This window comes from Lates calcarifer, linkage group LG6, assembly GCF_001640805.2.
Source record: "Lates calcarifer isolate ASB-BC8 linkage group LG6, TLL_Latcal_v3, whole genome shotgun sequence".
Taxonomy (NCBI): Eukaryota; Metazoa; Chordata; class Actinopteri; family Centropomidae; genus Lates; species Lates calcarifer.
Window position 1 is genome coordinate 21,661,120 of NC_066838.1, and position 16,755 is coordinate 21,677,874.

Below are 16,755 nucleotides of genomic sequence, written 5' to 3' on the forward strand. Positions count from 1 at the left end.
CACTCAGGTTTCGTGCTTCAGTCCGGTCCAGTCTGGTTAAAACACCCTGCAGACCATTCCTCGGTTTTCTGGATATAAAGACATTTCTCTACATCAAACCTTCAGCCGTCCTGATTTGCGTGTGGCTCTCATGTCCCGGTCCTCATAGGCTAAAGCAATAACGTCATGACGTGCTACCAGACGCTGAATGCTGCTTCTGCCCCCGTTTACAGAGTCTGGGCAGACCGGGTTCATAGTAATCGGATCGGATCTGCTGCCGGCTGTAATGCAGTTTTCTCTCCCTTCCAGCGCTGTGGACGGAGCAGCACTGCGGGGCTGCGCGGTGCGCTGACCGGGGTGCTGAAACTGGACCCGCGGTGAATCGATGGAAAACTCAAACATGGCTCTTTCCCACTGCACAGGAGTTTTCCTCCTGTCTCCTCCTGCCAGTTTCAATAGTTTATGAAGCCCATGATACAACTGTTATAGTGTAATACAGGGGGGAGACTGCCTTGTTAAAGATTTAATCCACCAGTTTTACAGATCAAAGTTAAGGTCTTGGGGAGTGTTGCTGGTGGTTTTCAGTCTAACTTTTAAAGAGAGATAATGGTTTGTGTCTTTTAAATATTCAACACAAATCAGACCACATAGAAAAATTTGGTGTAGGAGATGACACCACAGTGGCATTTTGCCCCAGTCCACTAGGGGGCGCCTTGTCCCTGATGTGAAGTTTTATATTTATAGTTTTACTGTATTATCCAGGTCTGTTTCCCAGTGATCTTTACAAAAGCTAATGCTCAATAACAGATCATTTCTCTGCTAGTATTTTAATTTGTTTCAATATTTTAAGATTAAAATTAATCGCATGTATTTTTCGGGCTGGACTCTGAAGTCACAGAAAATAAGTGACACTGACAGTAACTTTTATTTTTTATTTGGCTTTTCCTCATATTTATCTCTTTAAAATACTTTTAAATCAGTATTTGTTGACACATACACTCATGGGTTCAGTCAAAATGTCATAGAGAGATGATTTAGTGATTCATCAAGACATTTTTTCCTTTTTCCAACATTGAGAAATATGGTCAGTATAATACAGACATGCTTCTTGGTGTTGTGTTGCTTTAACAGTGTTGTATTTCTACACCAATACATTGCTTGTGACACTATTATTTGATAATACTGACAACACTCAAGAAATATTAAGGAAAATGGATGGCAGTTTTTCAGTGATTGGACCACACCCTGAGAGATTAATGCAAACAAATTCATCAATTAAAAACATTTCAGCTTATTAATGCAACACATGTATAAAAAAAACAAACATTTAATGAAAATTAAGTCTTTCTTGATATTAAAAAAATGTCTTTCATTTGACAAATCTTTGCCCGATATATGTACAAAAGTGTAACACCATAGCCAAACTGTACAAAACCACATAATTCAAACACTAACACAAAAAAAACAGCTGAATAAATATTTGCAATAATGTCATTATAAATACATAGAATGAAGCTGGTTCTAAATGTTAAACACAAATTGCACATAAGGACTTTGATTTCATGTCCCTCATTAATGACACAAAATAACATTTTAGCTGATAGAAAACCAAACATAGGGTTGACAGATACAGTGTCCATCTTAACATGTACACTAACACACTGCAGGTATTTGGTCCAACACCTAAATGTATTATTTGCTACAAGTGCTGAGTCTCTTGCAGTGAAGTTTTCCACAGCAGGCAGTGGCCTGACCAGTTAAAGGATAGATCTGCTGATATTCTATATTTTTCTTATTATCAACAAAGCCCATGAAAAGACCAAAAGAAACAATGATTTTTTTTTCCAAGCAGCAAGTGTTGCCTGTCCATCCAGAGCCTGATAAAGCTATTTCCTGGCTTTAACTCTCTCTTTACCTCACCTGCATTTGCCCTGAGAGTTTGACTAAAATTCACCTGTTAACAGCAGCAGAGCCAGGGAGGTGGCCTCAGGTGGCCATGACCACCGCTGGCTACAGTCTGGCAACCGCACATAGCACCACACAGCCATTTACAGTGAAGTAAACAGTGAAGCTAAAATTTGTTAGCAGAAGTTAGAACATGAACAAAGGAACCAAATTATAAAGAGCAGAGATTCATGTATTGGCTACAAAAGTACTGAAAGCTGCCAATAATGTTAGAAATAATAATAATAAAACAGCACTGTTTCTCTCTTACTGCCTACACATCCAGAATCTGTTTCAAGGGCTTATTTTCAATACACACTGTCTGACCTTAAATAAACATCATAATAAACCTCTGTACAGCAACACACCATGAAGAAAAACACAGGCACGTGTTTTAAAATGCAACAGTGACCAGCAGCTCGTGGTTTCTGTTACATTTCTTTGTGAAAATGAACCTGTCTACATTAAAAATACCTTCCGTCATACACATTTGTACACATTTAGCATACAGTGCTGTATGCAGTGACTTCCAGTAAACACAACAGAACAAAAACATGCCCACAATATTCAAGTTCCTTCATTTTCAAGAGAGGAAATCTATACCTAAGTTGTTTTTTTTTTTTAAATGCAGCAGCAAAAATGTGTTCGTCAAAACAATGACAAAGCAAACAGGACCTTATAGCAAACACAAAGCCCCGGTGAGTCCCGATAAACACTGTGCTGTACTGTGTTTATATTTTTGTGCGCCTGACAAATCTGTGACTGCCTGTGGATGAAGATTTAAATCTAATGTCCAGTCTCACAAATCAGGCACAGGCTGGTATTTGCAGCAAAAGGTCTGGGTCAAATCACAATAACCTGGCTATAATTTTCCAGGTCGACGCGCTGAGCATCTCCAAATATGAGGAAGACAGCAAGACCCGTGGCATTTACTAAAGTGATGAGGGAGAACACGGTGGCCCACGACAGGGTGACCTCAATCAGGTAGCCTGACAAGGACACCAACACCACTCCTGTGCAACACATGAGGAGGTATCTGATATCAGCACTGGTGTTAGCACATTTTAAAATTCCAGATACAGTAGTGAGTAAAAACATTTCCCATGTGCCACAAATAGTAAACATGTTCAATACATACCCATGAGAGCACCCAACATATTCATAAAACCTGCAGCAGAAAAGGAGCACTGGTTAAATTACTGATGATAAAACACTAAGATTAAAACAGGTTTATGAAACTAAAATGCAGGCTGCTAAAGACTCACCATAGAGAGCACCAGCACACGAGGGAGTGAGATCCTGCACGTTCACAGACACACCACTGAAACACATTGAATCTCATCACATAAACAGATAGACTGACTCTAATAATTTATACCAGGAAACGTGACTGGAATTAAAGGATAAGTCTGGTGATGTTCTGTGTTTTTTATCTAGTCTATAAAAGAATAAGATAATTAATGAAAAGTTAAAACTAATGAAAAGCACTGTGTGTGTATCCAAAGCCTAATAAAAGAAGCTTATTCCTCTGAGCCATAGAGCTTGATTGTTGTTAATGAGCACACTGCAGGAGGTTGTTACTTCATTACCATGAGCACTGTAATTCATAAACTGTTCTGCTGTCATAACTACACCAGGACCCTGTTTACACGACAACAGCTTTTCCTTGGCATTTTAAAAAAGTTCCACGTTCATGCGTCAACGTGATAACGATCTTAGTGCACACTGATCTGAAAACGCAGCTGTATTCATGCCAGGCCTGTATACATGCTGATGTAACTCGATGAGTCTGCAGCACAAACACAGCTCGATAGTCAGCCATTCTTCTTCTTCTTCTTCCTCTATTTACACACGGCTAAAAGCGTGATAGTCATGCATGAGGTGGGACAGTGAAGTCACTGTTTTCACAAGAACTGAGTATTACCAGTTTACATGGCGACAGTAGGGGCGGTGTTTTCAAAAGATTACACTCTGGATCCTGGTTTCAAAAGTTTGTGTCTTCAGGCCCTGAACACGGCATTGTCATGTGAACAAAAGGCCAAACTGAGACAAACGTTTACTGTTTTATGCCAAAGGGCATTGTCTGCCAAATGTGTATTAATCCCCTGCTGAAAGTAGTCCCCAATAAATGCGCAATTTACTCCTGTTTGAGTATTGTTTGTAAAAACAACAGTGCCCAGATGTTGTTGGGAATTACACAGTATTTAAAAAAAATGAAACTACATATTTGTGAGCAGTTTTTTTTTTTCAAAGATACAAAATCCATAAACACAGCCTCTCTTTTTTCTGTCTGGTAATAGTCATCTACTTCCCTCTGGTTTGTGCAATCATGGGAACTTTTCAGTAATGTAATTTTGTTTACTCTGTTTTATCCTTATTTTTCTGTCTTGCTAATATATATTATTATCATCACATCTATTTTAACAACTGCACATCTTCTGTATATCAGTATCAGCTTAAAAAATCCAGCATCAGTCCCATAACAGTCATCTGAGGTTTTAAACACACAGACATACCTGCTGGTGAAAGTGGATAAACCCACAGCTGCAGAAACAAAAATCACTGCCGAGGTAAATGAGGTAGATGTTCCTCCTGTCAGGAGCATAATAAACATACTCGATACGCCCATGGCAAAGACCTGAGGACGGAGAGAGACATGCAGACAAGGTATTTAAAGTATTTAAATTTACAGTGTTATAATTAATATAAATAAAAAGTGCAGCCACAGAAACAAAATCAAAACCACAGGACAGGAAAGACCTGCTACTGCTCACAACCTGACTGAGATCAGTGTTTGATCCAAGTTTATGATTCAGTTTGTTCACACCAATAAACTGCACATCAGACTTCTACATTATAAAATATACAGTATACCTGTGCCTTGTGTGGTCAGGCTGTATGGTCAATTACCAGTTCTGCATTCGAAGAGATTTAGTTTTGCATACATTTACACTTCATGTAGCTCATAATGTTAACAGGAATTCACAGTACATGTACATCCTTCACCCCTGGGAAGCTTTAAGACTTGTAATCACATGTTTGAAACAGAGTGCACAAATTCCAACAAGAACACTTCAGTAACTAGTCAGAACAAACCTTCCACAACATGGATTGATGTAGTTTTTCCATACTTACTTGCATTAACTTTCTCACAAATGCTATACCATAACCTGCAGAAAGAAAACATGAGATGTAAATGTTTTTCTTAACAAGAACTGTAACATGCTGTAATGAAAAAAAATAAAAATTAAATAATGGCACTTATTTAATACCATGGATGATGAGGAAATCTGAAACATATCCTCCACAAAGTGCTGCTGGAATTGCAGCGAGCCATGGAATCACATTATACACCCATCCCTGCAAGATTAGACAGGATAAAAATAACCAGCTTTCAAATGGAATTTAAACAGTGTACTTATAACTGGAGGCAGTCTGAAGCCCAGCCTACAGTTCAGCAAGTTTACCATCTAAACAACAACATACCGTGGCATGTGGGAATGATTCTTTGAAGTATGTTGGCAACCAGGACAGTAAAGTGTTGGAAGTGCTGCATATGCACATGTGAGCAAAGACCATGGCCCTTAGAGAGGAGACGACAGAGAAACAGACAGAGATGGGGTTAGGCTCATACACCACACACATTAGTATGTGTTGGTAAATAGTAAAGGAATAAAGAACATAAGCTGTACCAGACAGGTGGCTTCTTAAAAAGACTCAGCCAGCGTGTGCTTGTCAGACTCTGTTTCGAGTCAGTCCTCTTTTCCAGCCACTTGGGGGTAACTTCACCTGGTTGCACATTATATCAGACTGTTGTAAGATGTAAGAGATGCTGTGACACACATTTTCAAATTTCATAATAACCCATCTAGTAGCTGTCAAAACAAAACAAAGAAGTCAACCTCATGGCACTAAAGCAAACGTCAGGGAACACCAGAGTCATTAGCGTTCATCCTCTGGGGATGGTGGCTGTGGTCAAATAGTCTTTTTAGCTTTGGGAGCTTCCTGACTGAGTGAAATGACGTGGAAGTATCAAAGTGGCAGCCATGATCAGAGCTGGTCGAGTAAGTGTTAAGGAAATCAGCTTCAGTGTTTCCTATCCCATCGCCTTTAGAATAGGATACACAGGACCTTCCTTTACAAAAGGAAAGGAGAGAATGTTGTCCCATAATTCCTTGCAGCAGCAGCGTTTAAAGCGACACACTGTCGTAGTTACACCACATCAGATCCACGTACATGTGGACACAACAGAGCTCCTGTTTTATGTTTGTGACATGATCCAAAAGTGATGAAAATCCTCCATGACAGAGTTCCAAATCCATAAAGTATAGATTTCTTCTCTTTCAGATCCAGGAGTGCAGAGTCTTTATGACAAACAGACTTAATTTCCAGTTATTATTATTGTCACAACTAAATATTACACAAAGAAAAGTGGTTTTACTAAATCAATGAATCCTGTTTGTTTGTTTTTATCTTTTAATAATATCTATTTTGTTGTTGTTTCCTCTGAGTAATTAATGGTTAAATGTTCCCTGTGTATAAACTGAACACGTCCTGTGATTCTGTGTAGGACAACCTTATTGAATTGTAGCCGACAGCACCGAGTTTGTCACTGTACATGTCCTCCATGTGTCGTAAAGTTGGTTTAAAAAAAAACACCTGGTGTAGGTGCAGTTGGATTCTCTAAATACTGTGACTCTCTTTTCCTAAATCCTTCAATTCTCCTTTGCATCTTTCTTCGACCTCAGTGGAAAACATCATGAGGTTAGAAGAGGAGAAACAACTTCTGCTGTTACTTTGCTATTCAGGGGTGTGTGACTGACTTATTGTACCTTTTAATAAATACTGCCACACAACGAGTGCCCACAATGTGGACAGGAAGCCGATGCAGTAGAACATGCTTTCCCAGCCGTACCAGTCCAGCATAAAGGATCCCATCCCACCTGCTACCAACGTCCTGAAAGAGCAACAACAAAAAAAAGGTGTCACCAGAGATAGATAGTGTGGTGTGATTTAAAATTTATGTGTGTGTGTACAATATACCCAAGATGAGCACCGCTGTTCATGGTGCTCATTAAAAAGCCTCGCTCTCCTTCCACTACACGCTGCGAGCAAAGACTGGCCAGAGATGGAAAAAACACACCTGTGAGCCGAGATGAGACAGACATGTTTTACTCATGAGCTTGGACAGTTCATTCAACATTTATGAACAAAATGAAAACCATTGTCTACTTCAAGTTTCTACTCTATTCTACTGCTGTAACAACTACACTGAATATTCTAACCTGAACTGAATGACTGAGAATCCTCACAGTTCATTTTTATTCCACCTTCTCGTGAATGTGTTCACTGATTTTCCTACAACCAAATAGAGCCTTTCCTTATTTGGTTATGTTGTGAGTATTTGCAGCACATGTGTTGTCACACTGATGAATTGATGCTTTCTTAATTTGCTTGTATCTATTTGCATTTGTTTTCTTAAATTGCAGTGCATTGAGCTCCCTCGCCCATCGTATTTTTTACGCTAAAGTAAAGTGAATAACCTTGAGTTTTGCACTGGAAAAAAAGACGTGTCAGATTCAGGAATTAGTAATAGTGGTAGTAGTAGTTTCTGACATTCAAAAGACTGAACAACTCATTCATTATTTGAGAAAATAATCTGCAGATTATTTATTACTTTGCAACACCTTATTGGGTTGCATTTAAGTCTTTACATGAACAGATGAAATGAGATTAATGGACAATCCACATTCATTTTATCAGTCTAATTTTTTTTTTTTTTTTTTTTTTAAAGGAATAGTTTATAATTTTGGGAAATATGTGTTGCCACTTTTGGCAAGAACGACTGATACCATGCACTCTCATGTCTGCATGGTATATATGAAATATGAGGAATACACAGCCTGCAGACGGTTAGCTTAGCTTAGCTTAGACTTACAGACGGGAGACAGGGGGAAACAGCTAGCCTGGCTTTGTTAAGGAAGGATAGAGTGAGGCTCGCTGTCTCTTTGCTAAGCTAACTGAATGATGGCTGTTCATATTTACTGTACAAACATGAGAGTGGTATCAATCTTCTCATCTAACTCTTGCAAGAAAGTGAACATGTATATTTTCCAAAAATGCTGAACTACTCCTTTAAATACTTATTTCCTCCCCATACAGTAACTGGTACAATACTCACCCTGCAATACTCCCATGAGGAACCTGGCCATCATCATGAGACCGAGGGTGTGAGAGCCGAGCTGGGCCAGCAGAGGAGTACCAGCTGTGATCAAAGCCCAGGAGGCTGCAGAGACGAGCAGGACACGCTCTCCTCCCACTCTAATATCACAGTAATCATTTACAGAGTTAAATCCTTAAACTCTAACTGATCAATAAATACACCTTTAAGGTTATTTCCTCGTTGTTTAATAGCTACGTGTTTGATCAGCTTATTTACTTACTTGTCACTGGCATGTCCCCCCAGGATCTGTGTGAAACAGTAACCCCAGAAGAATCCACCCAGGACCAGCCCAGAATCGATCTTGCTCCAGTGGAAAATGGCTGCCATTGAGACAGCACAGATCGGCATGGCCATCCTGGCACAGTAGAGGAGGCAGGTGCCCATGAACAGCATCAGGATCCATTTTCGAGCCAGTGGTCTGCAAGCACAAAGGAGTACAGTTTCTACATTATGACAGGGATCATAATGTGCATCTGGTAAAAACTGTGACCAAAGCAACTGTAACTACAGAACAGAGTAAACAAACACAACAGTCTACAGCCAGCAGCTCCAGTAGCAGTGATTTGAGCTAAATGTTATCACCAGGTATGAAGTCATAAACCAAAGTAGGCTGTTGGACAAGTTAAAAGTTTGACATGATCAGCCTCTGTGGACCTTGAACGTTTCCACAAAATTGCACAACAATCCAGCCATTAATTCCCTGCTTTACAGGAAGGCAACAGGACTTGCTTTTCAAGAACCTCAGGCAAATCCGGTTGCCTGCTTATGGCACGTAACAACACCATGACATAGACGACTGAGAGTCGAGTATTTCAGTCCTGGCCAAAGTAGAGGAACAACTGACCGATGTTATCATACTCAGAGCCATGACGTTAGCATGACTAGAAAATGTCGCTGGTTCCAGGGAAGCAGGAGTGCGCAGCATTATTTGTCTTTGAAATTTGAGTACATCCAAGTAGTGCAGCGAGTAAGAGTGTTTTCAGTAATCGATGAATGTGTTTGGTGTGTGAAACATCAGAAAATGTTGAAAAATGCTGATCACAAGGTGAAATCTTTAGATGTTTTTTTTTTTTTGCCTAAAAACAAACAAAGGAAACCAGAATATTCACATTTAAGAAGCTGGAACCAAAGAATTTCTTCTTTAAAAAATACTCAAAACAATTATCAAAATAAATCCAGTTAATCTCCTGATCAATAATCTTTGCAGCTCTACATGCTAGTACAGCATATATCAAGGTAGCTGAGTGTATTTGTTTCAGTCAGTAAGCCTGGATTTACATTCTGCTCATCATCATCAGAAGTCATGTATCATCTAATGTAGACTGACAATATGAAGGCAACTTGTTGTTAAACATTTTTAAACTTAAAATGTAATCTAGTTGAGACTGGAGAGTACAACAGCTAAACAGGACACACGTTAAAATAGCATGTTGTTGTCAGTCTGATGTAAATGTTCTGCAGTCTCACCTGGGCCAAAGGTTTTTGTTTTCCGGCTCCTCTTCAGTAGATTCACTGGCTGTGTAATCTTTAGGATCCAACAGAGAACCATTGGAGTCATTCCTGCCATCTTCTGATTTGCACTTGTCAGCCATTCAGACAACACTGGTCTGTATCTGTGCAGCTCTCTGAGCACTGAGAGGTGTGCTGCAGCTATACCTCATTTCCTCAGGCAGACAGGTCAAACGAGTAAAACTTGTTGGAACAAAACTCAAAGAGCACCTGGAAGTGATTTGCAATACTGACAGCAGAGGGCTGATTGGTGGTTTCACTGGGTATAACATTAGCATATTTGGCCGTACAAAGGACAGAGACTTATCTGTTGTGTCAAGCTTTCGGTTTTACTTTAAAACCATCAGAGTTTTAATAGTAAAATCAAGAGCTTGAATCAGCCTGTACAAGTGTAACCTTTCTCTTGTACATGCACACTAAAAACCAGTGGATGTTCCAGTAACATTTGCATACATGGGTACGCACAGCTCAGAAAATGAAAATCAGCCTCTTTTATGATTCACAAAAGTTTTATTTATTTTAATAATTGCAAATCTGATCTTAAAAATGTTGAATAATAAAAGGGATGTGAGCTCTCTGTGTCTCAAGTGTTCGTCAAAGCCAATATCTATAAAGACAATACAACCTTAAAAGAAGTTAAGGATGGACATCTAGCAGCAAGTTTGTTTTTTATATAATCATATATATATATATATATATATATATATATATATATATATATATATATATAAAAGTAAACCAACCAAACAAAATAAACAAGCACAAGTGCTTTTCCCCATTGAAAAAAAAGATACACTTACATGCACTTAAAGTGAAAATACTAACGGTTTTAAAGTGGCAAAATGGACAGCAAATTCTGTAACCGGCCGGTTCAGATTCAAAATGTCAATGTTTTTGATCATTGTTATTAATTATCAAAACAAAGCCATTGAACAAAATCATTTTATGGATTTTAAATACGAGTTTAAACTATAAACCACCCTGGTTGCATCACATCTTGTGACTGGAGCAGCCTTTTCTCTCAAGCATCATTTTAAATCCTGCATCCATCACTGAGACTGGCATCATGGTAACTTCAACCCCCAACAACGTAAAACCAAACACAACCATTTGGAGCACGCGGAGGATGGTGCATTCCCAGCCCAGGGCGCCATCTCCGATTTCAACCAGGACCCTTTTTCACCTTCTCAAACACACGTGTGAAATGATCACTTTACAAGGCAGTTCATCCTGCAGACATACTGTAACCGTACAATCAAGAAAGCAAGTGGTTCATTTTTTAGCAAACTTCCAAACATTATACTAAATAAAATTGTAAAATATTATATTAATTTAAATTACATTACATTAATAAAGTGTATATTTCAATTTCATTGAAAAATATTCATATTTGATGTAAGAAATTTAGATTTTAATTTTAGTTAAGATGAGTGTGTCATCTCAATCTCAACATATGTTCATTAAAAAGACTAATTGTGTTTCAAACTTTGAACCATTACAGCTTTGGCTCTTCACACGCCACAGTATTAACATTCCTCTTCTGTACCGTCAACTCTCTTTCTGCCAAAATAAAGTCTTGGTGGGGAAAAGAGGTCACAATAAATAATACTCTTGGCTTAGGCTTTAGAAAGACAAAATATAAAACAGCAATTTGAATTTTGTCGTCTCTGAGATCTATCTAAAAATCCAGGATCTGTATTTAAACTAAATAATTTGTCACTTTGCAAATACAGCAATTTACATTTTGCACAATGAGTTAAATCTTACTTCTCATGGATGAAACATGAAAAAACAACGTAGAATTTGTTTATACATATATGTTACCTGGTTGTCACACAGTCACTGACTGATCATAAATTAAGGAGACGTGGAAGGTGGTTGTTCTTCTCTGTTGTGTTCACTTGGGGTCCTCGATGGTTCCCGTGCTAAGGTCAGTCATTTTGGGATATTTCACCTTCTTCTGGTCCAGCTCGTTCTGAGCCCACAGCAGTAACTTCAACAGTTTAGCCAGTTTGGGTGTCGACTCCCTGTTTTCATAGTCCAGCACAGCTTGGTTCACCTCGCTCCACACCTGTCCATCATGTCAAAGGAAAATTATAACGAATCGTTAGTTTTATCAAACTGTAAGATCGCAAACCGTCATCCAAACGATTAAAAAATATTGTGCTAAATGGCGAGTTTATGTTAGACTTTTTAAATGGCTAATATGTCCGCTAATGTTGAAGAATTTCTGCCATATACAACTACTGAACATATATTTTAAGCAGTCATATAATAGCCTGTATTTACAACAAAAATTAAGTACAAATGATCCAACAAATGTAATTTATATATGTCTGCTTAGACATGTTAATGATCGAGTTGAGTCACGTGACCAAACACTGTGAAACAGCAGAAGTAAAACCAAACTTTTACATAAGATATGTTTATATGTAAAAAGGGATAACGCCATTATTTTTGAGCCTGGATCGTGTTTTTGGTTGTAAATAATTGATAGGGACAAAAACCTTTGGAAATGGTTTGGAATGGAAAATTTTGTCATCCGATATATATATATATATATCTCATCATATCGCACTGCCCTATCAACAACTATAGAGTACACATGGGTCAGAACATCAACATGTTGAGAGGCGTAGCAGCCAGTGTGCGTTTATTCTTTGTCATTTATTCACTTTATCACTGTGTGCTTTTGCTCACTCTGTGCCTGTTGTGATTAATGTGCCGGGAGGAGGTAAAGACGTCATGGTAAATGTATCCAGATATTCTGTGTTGAATTCTTTTTCCCTGGAGCTGTAATATGACTCCTGCCATGGATACAAGCCACAAGTATCTGATGGTTTCTTGCCAATGGGTTAATATCAGGTTGTTTTTGGGTAAAAAGCCAATCAGGGACCTCCTGTTTGTTTGCCTTCCTGCAGAAAGAGTTTTCTCTCTGACTGTGGTGATGAGGCTTTTTTTGTCTCCTATATTGGAGTGTTTTACAGGCAACTTCACTCATTGCCTACAGTCACTGTGTTCCTGATGTTTGCAGGCAGAGTCACACACACACAACGACAAGAATTCAGAAGCCTGGTTTCAGGTGTTCTAAGAGATGCTCTCACACTTACCATGTTTGGTTCAGTTCAGGTGAACAGTATGACTCATTTAGGCTTGTGTGAAACCTGGAAACTGAACTCTGTTGCAGACTAAACAACCAAACCAATACCACCTGAAAACTCTGATTTCCTCCTGATTTTGGGCTGTTAATCAGACAAAACAAGACATTTGAAGCTGTAATCCTGGACTCTGAGAAACTGGGAAGCAGTAAAGTGCTGCATGACCTTCTGTCAGTCTCTGGAATTTGTTTTTTTGGCCATAGGGATCCATCTAGTGCTGATGACACAGAATGACAGTCAATAAAAGTGCCCAATGACTGTCAGTCCAAATGGCTTCATTACAGGTTTGTTTATGAAAACAAAGAGCACATCAGAGCTAAAAAAGGCACTGGACCTAAGTTACATTCAACAACTTTTCTGCCATAAAGACTACTTTTATGATACCATAACAATATTCTATTGTTGTTGCACAGTCTCAGAGGAGTTAAATCAATTAAATGTTTAAGCACTGAAGTACTTTATTCTGTAGTTTGTACCAAATGAACCAAACTAGATCAGTGAACGTTCCCTAAATCACTGCCTACATCTCAGATTTGCTCGGGGACTTAAATACTGAGGTGACACAGTGAAGTGAAACAATATAACAATTAACTCTGACCTTTTGCCGTTGCATCATGTTAAGCAGGTCTCCGAAGGGCGACTCCTCTGGGTTGTCAAAGGCCAGAAGGGCTAGTGTCCTCTCCATCTCTGTCAGACACTCCCGGCTCTCCTCCCCCTGCTCAGCCAGCTGTGTCTGGGCAAACTCCAGTGCTGACTCAGTCTCCCTTAGCCTGATTAACTCAATCAAATGCTGCTGCTGCAAAGAGAATAAACAACACATAATTAATTCTGAGGTTCAGCCTTTATCAGATTTTATCTAGTATCATAATATTTTCCTATTTGACCAGGAAAAACAAAGAACATAATCTCATCATGCATCATGTTGTTTTGTGCAAATGTACCTGCAGATGAAAATACAAGTATCGGTTGGTGTCAAGAAGCTCGGGGTGTAGGCTGTTGATGAGTGCGATAGCTTCCTGTATCTGTCCCTTCAGGATCATCTCTCTAATCTTTATCCTTTCATCTAGAGAGTCCAGGTCCACACTCGGCTCGATACCAGACTCCATCCGAAACTTCTCCGCTGCCTCTTTAAATCCCTCTAGAAATGGGTGAAACAGATACAGACAGAGAGCAAAGAGATAAAAGACAGTTGAGAGCAGAGCTGCAGAGATCAGTTAATTAATTTATTAGTCAATTAACTCAATGATTGAACTCAACTTATTAAAACATTTAGGTCCTCAGAACCCTGAGGAAGGTCCGAGGACTATAACACTGTCTTTATAAAAAGGGTTCAAGTGAAGCACAGTGCACACAACTCTTTAGTTTTCTTTTCACGACAAGAGTTTGGATCTTAACCATCGGTCAGAAAGACTATATGATATGTAAGAACATTATCTAAAACCACAACCTACTGCTAACTGATTAATTAAATCTAAATGTAAAAAGTAAAAATGCCAAACATGACCCATCTTATCATTTGAGCACATTTTCTGCTTTTCTTGACCTTAAGTGATAATAACTTCAGTATACTTTATAATTTGTACAGGTAGCTTTTTAAAGACAAAATCATCATCTTGAAAATAACTCGCAGATTATTGTTTAATGTAAATACCTTCTAGTTGCAGTCCTGGTTAATACAAGTTGTATATTCAGCTCACAGTCTCTGCCCTAACGCTAGATGCCTCACCTGTCACCAGGTAATTCATAATGAGCCGATTCATGTCCGCCCTCTGTATGTGAACATTGTTTAGTTTGTCCATCCACTCTTCTTTTGTGATGTCTTCTGGCTTTTCAGCATAACTCATCATTGGGATGCTGGAAAGTAATAAACCCGTTGGTAATACAACAAAACGTGAGCAAGACTGACACAGCTCGGTCACAGTTTGTTCCTACACGAACAGAAATGTTACAACCGTGCACAGACGCGTATTAACAATTGAGTACAAATAGATAATACACACGCTACTGATAACAATTAATAAGAAAATAACATACATGATATTTCTGCTCTTAAACAGTGTTTGAGCGCTTCTTAGCGTCACTAAAAATATTTTAGAAATTCACCGACGTTTCCAAAACAAACCCATTTCCTCCCTGGCTAGTTAGCAGACTGTGTGCGTTTACACAACCCACCGTGCAAACACACGGTCCGGCGATTATCCTTTCGTGCAGGTGTGAGGAGACGGTGATAAAACAGCAATGCACGGTCCTCTCGGTGCTTTTAAGAAGAATTTAAAAACAATTAAGCCGCGGGTACACAGTCAAGCTTTTCGCGGCTAGCTAACTAACCAAGCTAATGTGATAACCTCGCGATAGGAACGTCAGCCCTGCGAGCTCTCTGATTGGTGGGCACGGTGACGTCACGGTTGCCGAGGAACAGTCCTAGTCAGCGAAGTGAGATGTTCAAGTCCGAAATATGCTTGTTTATCGGTATTTATTTCAGGAAATTGAAGGAAACAGCCAAATAAAATGGTGCCAAATGCGTTCTTACAGCGCCTGGGTGTTCACTGAGAGGTCAACTCTCATCTGTTGTGAGAATGTGCTGTTTGATTTTATATATAGGCCTTCATACTGAGCAAACGTTTTAGGCACTAAAACTAAAGTGAGGATGCTTAAAAAATAATGCCATTAATGGTTTTTATTTATCACTGAACTCAATACATGTGTAGATAACAGAAAAAAACTAAATATTTGTTGTGGCCACCCTTTGCCTTTAAAACAGCACCAGTTTTTATAGGTTCACTTGGGCACAATTTTCCAAGTCACTTGCAGGTAGGTTGTTTCCAAGCATCTTGGAGAACTTGCCAGGGCTCCTTTGTGGATTTAGACCATCTCAGTGTCTTCTCTGGTTTCATGAAATCCCAGACTGACTCCAAGATGTTGAGGTCAGGGCTCTGTGGGGGCCAGATCATCTGTTACAGGGCCCTGGGTGGGTGCACCCACAGATGGATTACTAAACTGTATGAAGTGATTGTTAACGTTTCTTGTTTGAAAGTCAGAGAGGTCAGGTAAATAAAACACAGAAAATATGATGCAAAATAATCCCAAAGAGAGGCGAAACAATCAAAAAAGAATGCAAAACAACCACAGAGCAGCACATAACATCTGAAATGATGATAAAGGGATGCAAAACAATCACAAAGAGACTTAAAATGACTGCTGTTACTTCCTCAAGTCCTTTTTTATGTATAAAAGAGTCAGTTACTTTCTTTAACAGTGTATATCTCACTGGAATAGTTCAGTATTTGCAAGAGGAGCATTTGTAAATCAAAAACATAATCTTTCCTATTGACACATTAATGCAAATGTTTGAAAACTAAGACACATTCAGATCTATATTTTCTATCTGGCTCTTTCAGCAAATCAAAGGAAAGATCTGACACTTGACAAAGGAGGAAAACCACAGGTGAAACTAATAATATTAATAATGGTTGCAGTGGTTGTGGTGACCTTTATGGTGTCATATTAACACTTCTCTGTGTGTACTGGGGCATTTGTTTGGGTGTGGGAACAAAATCTGGTTAAAATTGGAAAAGAAAAGACAGTGTCTTTCAGGGGCCCATGCAAGGTTCACAGGCCCGAGGAATCTGCCCTACTTTTTCCCTGTGGATTATCCAGGAATGACACCCGAGTTGGTAGATTGTTCCACTCACAAAGGGGAAAGTCTGATGTTTGACAACAGCTGAAAGATTAGGCACAGACAAATGGTTATAGGGTTGAATCATCTGCACATGAATATACAGGAAAAGCAAAAAGAGAAATGTACTGAAATGATTTCTTTAAACAATCGCAGTATCCTTCCAGTCTTTTGTAGTAGGCCTCATATTCTGGATCTAAACTGACACAGACGATGGAAGGCCCCAGCCTCCTGTAACCCTTAAATGATTGTGGTATAGATAATGG

The 16,755-nt window shown here is 39.0% G+C and overlaps 2 protein-coding genes across 3 annotated transcripts; both read right to left on the reverse strand.

Annotated features, from left to right (window-relative positions):
- Positions 1–880: 880 nt before the first annotated feature.
- LOC108890505 (solute carrier family 17 member 9) lies at positions 881–10,199 on the reverse strand. Its single transcript, XM_018687377.2, has 13 exons — positions 9,614–10,199; positions 8,367–8,564; positions 8,105–8,244; positions 6,967–7,066; positions 6,756–6,880; positions 5,616–5,712; positions 5,410–5,506; positions 5,196–5,283; positions 5,059–5,093; positions 4,440–4,561; positions 3,189–3,244; positions 3,062–3,091; positions 881–2,936 (listed from the first exon to the last, which is right to left on the reverse strand). The coding sequence occupies exons 1-13, from the start codon at positions 9,736–9,738 to the stop codon at positions 2,767–2,769; spliced, it is 1,383 nt and encodes a 460-aa protein (XP_018542893.1). The 5' UTR covers positions 9,739–10,199; the 3' UTR covers positions 881–2,766.
- Positions 10,200–10,341: 142 nt separating this feature from the next.
- Positions 10,342–15,170, reverse strand: LOC108890504 (glucose-induced degradation protein 8-B homolog). 2 transcript variants are annotated; one of them, XM_018687375.2, is made up of 5 exons: positions 14,986–15,170; positions 14,540–14,667; positions 13,755–13,951; positions 13,412–13,609; positions 10,342–11,726 (listed from the first exon to the last, which is right to left on the reverse strand). In XM_018687375.2, exons 2-5 carry the CDS (start codon positions 14,658–14,660, stop codon positions 11,553–11,555), a joined length of 690 nt encoding a protein of 229 aa, XP_018542891.1. In that variant the 5' UTR covers positions 14,661–14,667; positions 14,986–15,170; the 3' UTR covers positions 10,342–11,552. The 2 variants fall into 2 exon arrangements, with proteins under 2 accessions (XP_018542891.1, XP_018542892.1); XM_018687376.2 differs by lacking the exon at positions 14,986–15,170 and adding an exon at positions 14,848–14,969.
- Positions 15,171–16,755: the final 1,585 nt, after the last annotated feature.

Excerpts from the sequence above, each read along its gene's own strand:
- LOC108890505 (XM_018687377.2), bottom strand. The coding sequence starts at position 9,738 with ATGGCTGACAAGTGCAAATCAGAAGATGGCAGGAATGACTCCAATGGT. Across the intron at positions 8,245-8,366 it reads GGGGGACATGCCAGTGACAA|AGTGGGAGGAGAGCGTGTCC; the intron begins GTAAGTAAATAA and ends CTGTGATATTAG. Across the intron at positions 5,094-5,195 it reads AGATTTCCTCATCATCCATG|GTTATGGTATAGCATTTGTG; the intron begins GTATTAAATAAG and ends TTCTTTCTGCAG.
- LOC108890504 (XM_018687375.2), bottom strand. The coding sequence starts at position 14,660 with ATGATGAGTTATGCTGAAAAGCCAGAAGACATCACAAAAGAAGAGTGG. Across the intron at positions 13,952-14,539 it reads TATGAATTACCTGGTGACAG|AGGGATTTAAAGAGGCAGCG; the intron begins GTGAGGCATCTA and ends ACCCATTTCTAG. Across the intron at positions 11,727-13,411 it reads ACATGATGCAACGGCAAAAG|GTGTGGAGCGAGGTGAACCA; the intron begins GTCAGAGTTAAT and ends CATGATGGACAG.